Source organism: Amphiura filiformis, chromosome 10 (assembly GCF_039555335.1).
Source record: "Amphiura filiformis chromosome 10, Afil_fr2py, whole genome shotgun sequence".
Taxonomy (NCBI): domain Eukaryota; kingdom Metazoa; phylum Echinodermata; class Ophiuroidea; order Amphilepidida; family Amphiuridae; genus Amphiura; species Amphiura filiformis.
In genome coordinates, this window is record NC_092637.1 from 46,480,813 (window position 1) to 46,490,282 (window position 9,470).

Here is a 9,470-nt window from a genome sequence, read left to right on the forward strand (position 1 = left end):
ATCAGTGTCTTTATTATTTGTTTGAAACCTTTCCCAAACGTTCGTGCTATTTATGCATAAAACGGCTAATCTATCTTTACAAAACGCGTCTTTTTTAGTAAACAAAAGGCTAAAGATGGCATTATGAGATTTATCTTTTATCATTACACTCATCCGCTCAACTGCCACGGTGGCCGAGTGTTAAAGCGCTAGACTCGTAATCGAAGGAAGTTTAGAATAGCTGGTTCGAGTCCCAACGAAGCCTGTGAAAACTTTTTTTTCTTCAAAATTCATGAATTCCGAAATGAGTCACTTGTCGGTAAATCATGTATCGTACCCTTAACGCGATGAACGCTTTTTGTTTAAAAACTATTATATGTTTGTTTAGTAGCAAACTACAAGCATAGCAAAACAATTAACTCAACAAAAATAAATAATATTTAATGTTGCAAAATGCACTTCGATCATGATTTCAATATTTTCAACTTCATTTTAAAGATGGAAATATACAACCATGACTTCAATATTTCCAACTTCGTGTTAATATGAAAGGGCGTACCCTGGTACTCTCTAAATGTAAAAAAAAGAGAACAAAAGAGTGAGTATTTATGCACTACAAAAAGAATGAAACTCACTCCAAAAGAGTGACATTTTCACTCTTCAATGAGCCATATGATGAACCACTCCAAAACAACTGCAGCTGGAACAAATTTTCACTCTTCTTTGGTTCACCTTTAAAACAAAGGTAACTAAAGAAGTATTTGAATCAATTAACCCTCATCCAAGGTTCTTTTTTGGGTTTTTTTCATGTCGCCGCAAAACGCTAAAACAAAAACGGCTCAATGTGCACTCAACTTTGAGGGGCAGGGGTCGGGTACATGTATTGTTTAAGCACAGGTGTACATTTTCGTCAATTTTTGTAAAATATTTTAATATGATGGGCATAAAACTTTATAGTTGTTTCCAATATATAAATGATATATAGGAAAAAACCCTCTAATAAATACTGCAACAATGCAAAGTTCTACAAAAATGCTTGAGTTAGACCAGGGTTAAGAGAACAATGATAATACAAAAACAATACCTCTACCGTGATGATGCAAGAAGTGATGATGATTTGGGTCTTTGGATTGCCATACCGGAGTGTCTTGCCGAGCTTCAGGCTAAAAATCCTCCAAATGCGATTGACCTTGAGGAGTACCGGTGCAAAGGAAATGCAAAAAGACGTTGATATGCAGACATCAATTACCACGCAGGTAACGTTTGTTGGTGTAAAGAAAATCAAGGCGACGACGATGCAGAAAAATCCCAAACCGATTAAGTTAATGCCACACAGCTCTCTACCGCTTGCTTTAATTAGAGCGTGTTCAGAGTAGTAGCACAGTCCGATAGCTGCTAAGGCAGTAAGAATAAGTCCTAAACCTGCACCAGCTATTGATAGTATAAAAACTAGATCGCGATAGCCGAGGAAAGATGGATGTATAGGTACACATGCTTTGAAATCCTCATTTGGCCACTCTGTTACGGGACAGTCTTGGCATACTGAAGCACCGTTCTGATTCACAACAATCGCATAGTCATTGCATTTCTGACAGCCCCAACAACACTTCTTCTTTAGTGGGACCTCGACGTAACCAGGTTGACATTCTTCGATACAAAGAGAAATCGGCACTTTTCCATTCCTTGTTCGCCACTGAATTTTATCCTCTTCAACGTGAAGATGAGTTTCCTGAAGCGAATCCCATTTGCCAACGTTTACAAACTCATAAACACCGTTTTTAATTTGAAAATTGTTGATTTGATAGGTTCCAAGTACCTCCCCGTTGTCATCAAATCGAAAATAATTGTTACTTGTAGATGGTATGGAGACTTCATGCATCTTCCTTTTCAAAAGCCACCCATCGATGGGCCGGTCAGTGGATCTGTTAAGACCGCTATAATCTTGCAAACTCGCGTTTAATGCATAGGCTATCGCGTAGACTGCACTTATCACTTGTTGCGTGTTCCAGTGGACCTCAGGAATGGGACATGAAGCCCAATCGGTACAATTTTCTTGGACTTGAATTTGACGAAGTCTATCTTGGTACCACTTGCTTGTGTACTGCTGTTTGTTTGGTAGTTTACGGTAATACTCTGGGAAGGTATCAGGCAATTCACCTCGGAACTGAACGAAGATTCCACCAATCGAAACACCAACAGACGCGTCTGGTAAGCGCCGAAACCCGGCGGCTGTACCATCGCTACCGACGAAAGTAAATTGCCTGGTTGTTTCTAACATTTTAACAGCTTTGAGAACAGCCAGTGCACCATTCCATACTGAGAATGATACAATTACCGTTACTTTTTTGTGTTCTGACAGTCTTTGCGCTATTTCTTCAATTTCTCTCTCCGAGGCAACAGGCATAATCATTGCAATACAAATATCATAGATATCGGCCAATTGTACAATTTGCCGTGTACCGTGTATCCCGTAGGAATCTAAAGAATAAAACAACGCAATATACTTCCAGTTGTAATGTCGTAGAATGTCAACAATCACTTTTATAGCTAATTTATCGGGAGGAATAGTGCGGAAAAAGAAGGGAAATCTTTTCGAATCGCTCAGTTCGTCACTCGTAGCCCAGTATGAAATAACCGGTACCGTCACTACTCTTCCGGTGTTTGCAGCCAGGATACTTGAAGAGCTTCTTTCTGTACCAATGACCCCTATGACTTTGCCTGAATTCATTCGCTTTTGATCAGGATCAGGACAAGTTTCCGCATATTCATATCTTCCAACCGAAGAAGTCATCGTCATCATTGTCCACAATGCAATATTTTCATCATTGCAATCATTTCGTACTTCATATCCCAAATCAACACCATATAACACACACCGTCGACGTCCTATACGATAAATATAAATTTAATACTCCGTTGGTGAGCGACGGGCGAGTGGTAGTGAGCGACAGGCGAGTGGTATTTCACTGAACGCAAGAAAAGGAGTTCTATCTGATTGGCTAGCAATCGATCGCTTAGGTCGCTCAGTAGTCAACTACAAACTCATGCATTCAATTCGATTGAAATCGATTATTCTATTATTGACGAAGATAAAGAGCGTGATAGTGTGTCAATAATGTACATTGTACTGCAGCTGGATTTTACATACATTCCTTTATATTATTATTTCTCAAAGAGTTGAATATGATCACAATTTTTACCCAGGATTTCAAATTTTTTACCCGCAAATTGCAGTTAAACATATCCACAGCAAAATACCGGTCCTCACTAATTAGTACATTTAATTTCCAGTTAGTACATTTAAACGAAACCTGTGATTTACGTGACAACAAATAAAATTTTCTTACAATAGAAATATCATATGGGATACTGATATGGTAGGCCGCAACCGCCACAACGTGGAGCTGCTACGCGTAGCTGACTTTTTGTTCCGTGGAGCCAAATTGACCAATCATGTTAGAGTTTTTCATTACTCGGAGGTAAAACTGACCAATCAAGTACGACTTACTCATTACGTGAAGCGAATTTAGTCATTAAGAATTTGCCAGACGAGCTTCACGTAGTTGCAAGATATCCTCGGTCACGATAGTTATGGACATGCACTCACAAGAAACTCATACAGTATTGTACACAACTATATAGCTAGGCAGAGTGGTGGTAAACCATGCACACAATTCTGCGATCTGCAGTGTACGCCGGGAGCTGATTTGTACATCTTGTGCGGCGTGGCCTGCGGAATTCGACCTTCAGCAAACCAGTTCGGATTTACTTTATATACTAGTAGTAGGCCATACATACTGTAGTTACGGTACTGCCCGTTTTCCTATACACAATACTCAGTGCGCTCACCATTGACGCGTGACCTAGTGTATGTTAGAAGTATTATGCCATTGCCTATATGACGTCACTGTGTAAAAAATAACCAGTCAATATTTAAAGTATTCTCTGAAATTCTAGAAAATATAGTTTTGTAACATTTCCTAAAGTTTTAGCTAATTTAGGTGTTTGGAAATATTGGTACTTTTGTGTTTTAGGAAGGATATGTAAACGACAGATAACACCAAAAAATATGAACAAATTATTTCTAAACCGTGTTAAGTCTGCAAACCATTATGCTTCTCATTTTCAAGAACGCTGGTTAACAATAAGCAGACTATTGTCTCATTTCGTAAACAAAAGCCCAGACAGTATTGTTACCTTGCGTTCGCTTTCTAATCATTCACCCAACTGAAACTATAATACCAGCTCATTGTTCATTGCACAGGTAAAACAGACACAAGTGCAGTGTGTATTTAACCAGAAAAGATCTGATGTAACATAGTTGAGCTGTTTTCATTGAGTGTTATCTTGGTTTAATAGCTTTTAATGGGGTTTAAGTCCTTCAAAGGTCGTGGTGAATTCTACTGTAGACATGACTGCATCATGATTATTTTAAAGTCAACAACATTCAACAATATGATCACCGTGATAGTATGACAGTATCAGTACCGTGGGTGTCAGTGATCCTGGCCTGACATAGTAGACAAACAAACAAACACGCCATACACATGGCACATGCATGCAAGGTAACATTGACTATACACTAATCAAACAATGGTATTGATCCTGTACAACTGTTTGTGGTTTATTTACATTCGATTCATTTAAAATCCACATAGTAAACATTAATTTTGGCAAGAGTTTTTCTCTCTGGAACGATGATGCATCAACTGGCTCCGCGTAATGAAAAGATCTAACATGATTGGTCAATTTAGCTCCGCGAAGCGAAAAGTAAGCTACGCGTAGCAGCTCCACGTTGTGGCGGTTACGGCCAGCCATATACTGATCATGTGAAAATCGTAAAACATAGAATAGAAACAGTGTGGCCGGCTCTCAAAATCTCAAATTGTATGCATAGCCTGAGTCGCACGGCCTATCTCGAACAAAATAGCTCAAAATCACCATGCGTAGTTGTTGAAAAACGTGAGGATTTATCGTACTACCACGGTAATTTTTAACACGAAGATATAGGGATGTTGACGGTGTGTAACAAATCACTCCGATTGTTGATAGATTCTATAGCATAAGTCATAGATTCAATAAAGCTCATGACAGAATTCATTATTTCTCCATCACAAGTTGTAGAACGGTAGCCATAGGGCGTGAATATTCCACCGATGATGTAATCACCGTCCTTTTGATGAATTTCGCAAACACCTTGCGCAAAATTAGTGTTCAAACTTTGTATGGTCTGAAGTTGAAAGGAACTTGCGATTACAAGTTGTAACCACATTTTCAAATATATTTTCTCCATAACTAATTTGTGACAATTCAAAAGAATCGCCGTCAGGATCAAAATAGCGGCAACTTTTTCATGTCATCGTCGTTGGTTGATTTTCTTCATGGCTGTGATTATTTACTTTTATATCAAAATCATGAATATGCATGATGTAACCGTGCTTGCTACCAGGAGGAACTATTTTGGTGGAGGGGTGGTTATCGTGTTATAGTAGTCGGATAAGAGAATATTAATTCATCTGATTATATTTAATATTTTGTTTATAATTATTAGTTTTATTATGGTTATATTATTTGTTGTTTGTAGCGCATACGGGAAAGCAAGCGCAACTACGCGTTTATCGATAGCGCATAAAATTGGTCATACCTGGAACTTGTGCGCGTATGCAAGCTTTAGTATTTTTCAGGTAGCGGTTAAACATTACCGTTTTATTCTGTACTTTTATCGCTGATATCAACAGACAAATCACCGAGGTTTTTGTAAGGCTGAATGGCAATGGCTAACTGACATTCCTCATGAAATAATCATGTGAACTAGACGATATTTAGCTTGTTTTCGTTGTTGAAAGGGATTCAATCATGTTTCACCGTCTAACAACTCGCGTCCAACAAGTCGCGTCCGGGGCGTCTGGGTGGTTTTACTTCACTCGGGCTGCCCTCGCGAAGTAAACCACGCAGACGACGCGGACGCATCGCCGTAAAACGGTGATGAACAACGGTGAAACATGATTGAATTCCCAATAGTAGGGTGTGAAGATTCCACCAATAATATAATCCCCGTCTTTTTGATGAATTTCGCAAACACTTTGCGCAAAATTATTGTTTAAACTTTGCGTGGTCTGAATTTGAGAGAAACTTGCGATTACAAGTTGTAACCACGTTATTGTCTCCATAACAAATTTGTGACGGTTCATGTCTTGTCGTCACACCTGCGAGAAAGTATGTGGGTGTGTGTGTGTGTGTGTGGGGGGTGTTGGGGTGGGGATGTGGTGGTGAGGGTTGGGCGGGTGTGGGGTGTGTGGGGGTAATACCCTCTATTACCATTCCTTGAGTATTCCAAACGGAACTTAACGACATATTCGCTACCGTATCCGTAATTCTTCTATCGGAAATGTATTAACAGGCAACACACATAGTCATGCTGGATCTGTCTCTCTCTCTAACATGTCTAAGGTCACATTGCATACACGTATGCAGGTGTGGTTCGTATGAGAGTATACCATCGAATGCGGTCAGCGGCAGCTTTCCACCTTTTCAATGAAATCACCCTCTAAGGAAAAGTTTGCATCTGTGTCATTTCGTCCTGCGTCTACAATCATGACTTTCGCTGGATCTGTAGAAATTCGTATATCTATATAATAATTTAAAGATTGAGATGTTTATAACGAACACGCGGGAGAAAGTCTTACTATATATTAATATTATTTTCTTTGTAAGAAACCATTATAATGAATTATATTACCGCCACGACCCATTATTCAAAATCGCGCACTGTGATTTGTTGAAACGCACGTAAAAGACCATTCATACACTCCTATATCAAAGCAGCCAATCAGAAAAGCTGTTAGAAAGTACGAAACATGCATTGATTGTGTATATTGTGCACTCCGCGTACTACGCGCAGTGTTTCGCGCGCGTTCGCGTCGCGTAGGATTGATTCATTTTTCGGGCGGGTTGATGCATTTATATTTGGTTCTGTTTTCCAACATTTTTAGTGATTTTGTTATATAAAAAAAGTTTCTTCTCGTGTATGAAATAGAGTAATAAACTTGTATTACTTATTGCTCGAGAAATTAGACAAAATAATGCACTTGCGCTGATGTTGATGCGTCTAATGCACTCCCCTCTTCGGGGCTCGTGCATTAGACGCATCAACATCAGCGCGCGTGCATTATTTTGTCTAATTTCACTCCCAATAAGTAATACGCGCTCATTAACCTATAAATAATGAACAATAAAGTGGCCAGGACAACTTCATAATAATTCGTCTCTCATAATACAGTGCACAGCAAAACGCAAAGCAGTATAGCGCCATTATACATTCTCCGCTTTGACTGCGCGTTGGCGCTCCACCTTGAGGTAAACAGCTTCAAATATTTGGGCAAAAAAGTAATATTTTCTCTTTAAAGGTCCGTGACCCGATCGACAGTATCATCCCCCCGATTTTTCTCATTTTTTTTTCTAGGGTCTGTGGTTTTTGGTATCATTTAATAAATTAAATTTTTCTCATTACCATCCTGAAATTTGACGATCCAATTTGATGTATTTTCGGAGAAATCAAGAAACAAACAGGCTATACTTAGGTATGTCACAGTGGCTGCACAATAATTCTGCTGCACTGTGCATGCAAGCATAAGAATTGAAAAGGGCGCGCTTCAAATTTGGCCAATTTTAGAAAACATCCATGTCATTAAATGAATTTCTTCATATGCTTCATTTATCCAAATTGTTTAAATTTATAATATATGGTGTGTGAAGCCTTTCCGAGGCTAACATCGGGTCCTCAAAAATTAAAAATTGTTTTGTTTAAGAGCTACTGACTGTTTTTATGGATTTTTGAAGATCGCTCATAAATCAGTAAATATAGGCCTATTGAAGTAAAGGAACTACCACCATTTAGCTGAAATACTAATCTTTCTTAGCATGTAAATTAATTCCGTCGACAACGAATGAAACACTTCTCTAAAACTAGTTGAAGCAAAACATTAATCAATGATATTTTTAGGGAGTAATTTGCCAAACCACAATAGCACTAAGCCATTGTGTGTGTTCAAGGCCATACTATTTTTTATATACGCGGTACAGTAAAATGGCTATTGCTTTTACTGATTGTCCTCCCATGTTAATCCAAATGACAAAATGTTAATTTAAAGTCTCATTGCAACTGAATTTTAATTTTTACTTTTCGGACTTGGCTTTGAGTAATGGTGACACATACCATGTTTACAGTAAAAATTAAGATTATATTCCAGACATCGTCAAAATGTCAAACTTTTATTTTTTTGTATTGTTTTTAAATAATTAACTGCAGTTCATTTATTCAACCTCATAACAGGATCATACTTAAAAAATTTATGATGAATCAACAGACGTTCATTAAATATTGAAAAAAAACCTAAAATTACTCATGCCTAATTTGCATAATAAAATCATAAATACATAATTAGCTGTTATTACCTAATTTGCATAATTAATTACTTTTTGTGTATTTTTGTTATCAATTGAAAGAACTTTGCATACATATGTGTGCAAAAAACCCCGCACCTTTATATCATGTACGGTTTTCTATTGGCATCAATTTTGCATATTAATTAGCTGAACTTAGTCATTTTTTGAGATTTAATTTGTCTGCAGATTGGCCGAAATTGCTAAAATAGTATATTTGGTTAATTTATTATAATTATTCAATGGTAGATTTTTAAATTTTGTTTTCTGTAACGAAGTCAGGAAAGATAGGCATTTAACATGTGATATTTATATTAATGCTGCTTTTTCAAGCAAGCGTCCAAATATACCTTCAAAATCTCGAAATGTGCCAATTTTGTCATTACAGCCATTTGTGGCAGGATTTCATTCCATCTACGAGCATCTTTAAATTGACACTACGTGACAATGCATTGACCGATTTCAATTCTGTTTTTTGATTTTTGGTGCTCTAATAAAGCTCAATAATGTAGGAACATTAAATAACGTGTTTCTGCTGCGATTATTTTTGAGGTGATATGCCTACTATACTGGTAACCACCTTCGACATTCTGGGTAGGAAAAATGATTCCGTGAATAAGAGCCGTTTTACTCCCATGCCAATTCGCACGAACGGAAATAGGTCCGAATCAATGAGGGCGCTATATAACAAAAATAAAGAAAAACATAAGGGATGAAATAAATACAAAACAAGACCTTATCTTGTAAAGTATGATATGAGGAATATGAAAAAAAATATGAGAAAAAATGTCCCCCACTATAAAATTAATTAATTAATTAATTAAAAATATTATAAAAATCCCATTTTTTCATTAAAACAGTTCCTAAAATAAAAGATAAGTGTAAAATGTACGTGATGATAATATACAAAATTAAAAGGAAATGTATCAGGGTCAAATTAAAATAAAAAGAATGAGATAGTTTGTCACAAGAATGATGAGCATAGTGGTATGGCGAAGCACTCGACGGGAGTGTTGTTTCTGGATGCCGGACCATAATGCAATTCAACC

The 9,470-nt window shown here is 37.4% G+C and overlaps 1 protein-coding gene across 1 annotated transcript; it reads right to left on the bottom strand.

Annotated features, from left to right (window-relative positions):
- Positions 1-610: 610 nt before the first annotated feature.
- Positions 611-2,776, bottom strand: LOC140161936 (metabotropic glutamate receptor 4-like). The gene is made up of 2 exons (XM_072185230.1): positions 1,324-2,776; positions 611-711 (listed from the first exon to the last, which is right to left on the bottom strand). The coding sequence occupies exons 1-2, from the start codon at positions 2,774-2,776 to the stop codon at positions 611-613; spliced, it is 1,554 nt and encodes a 517-aa protein (XP_072041331.1).
- Positions 2,777-9,470: the final 6,694 nt, after the last annotated feature.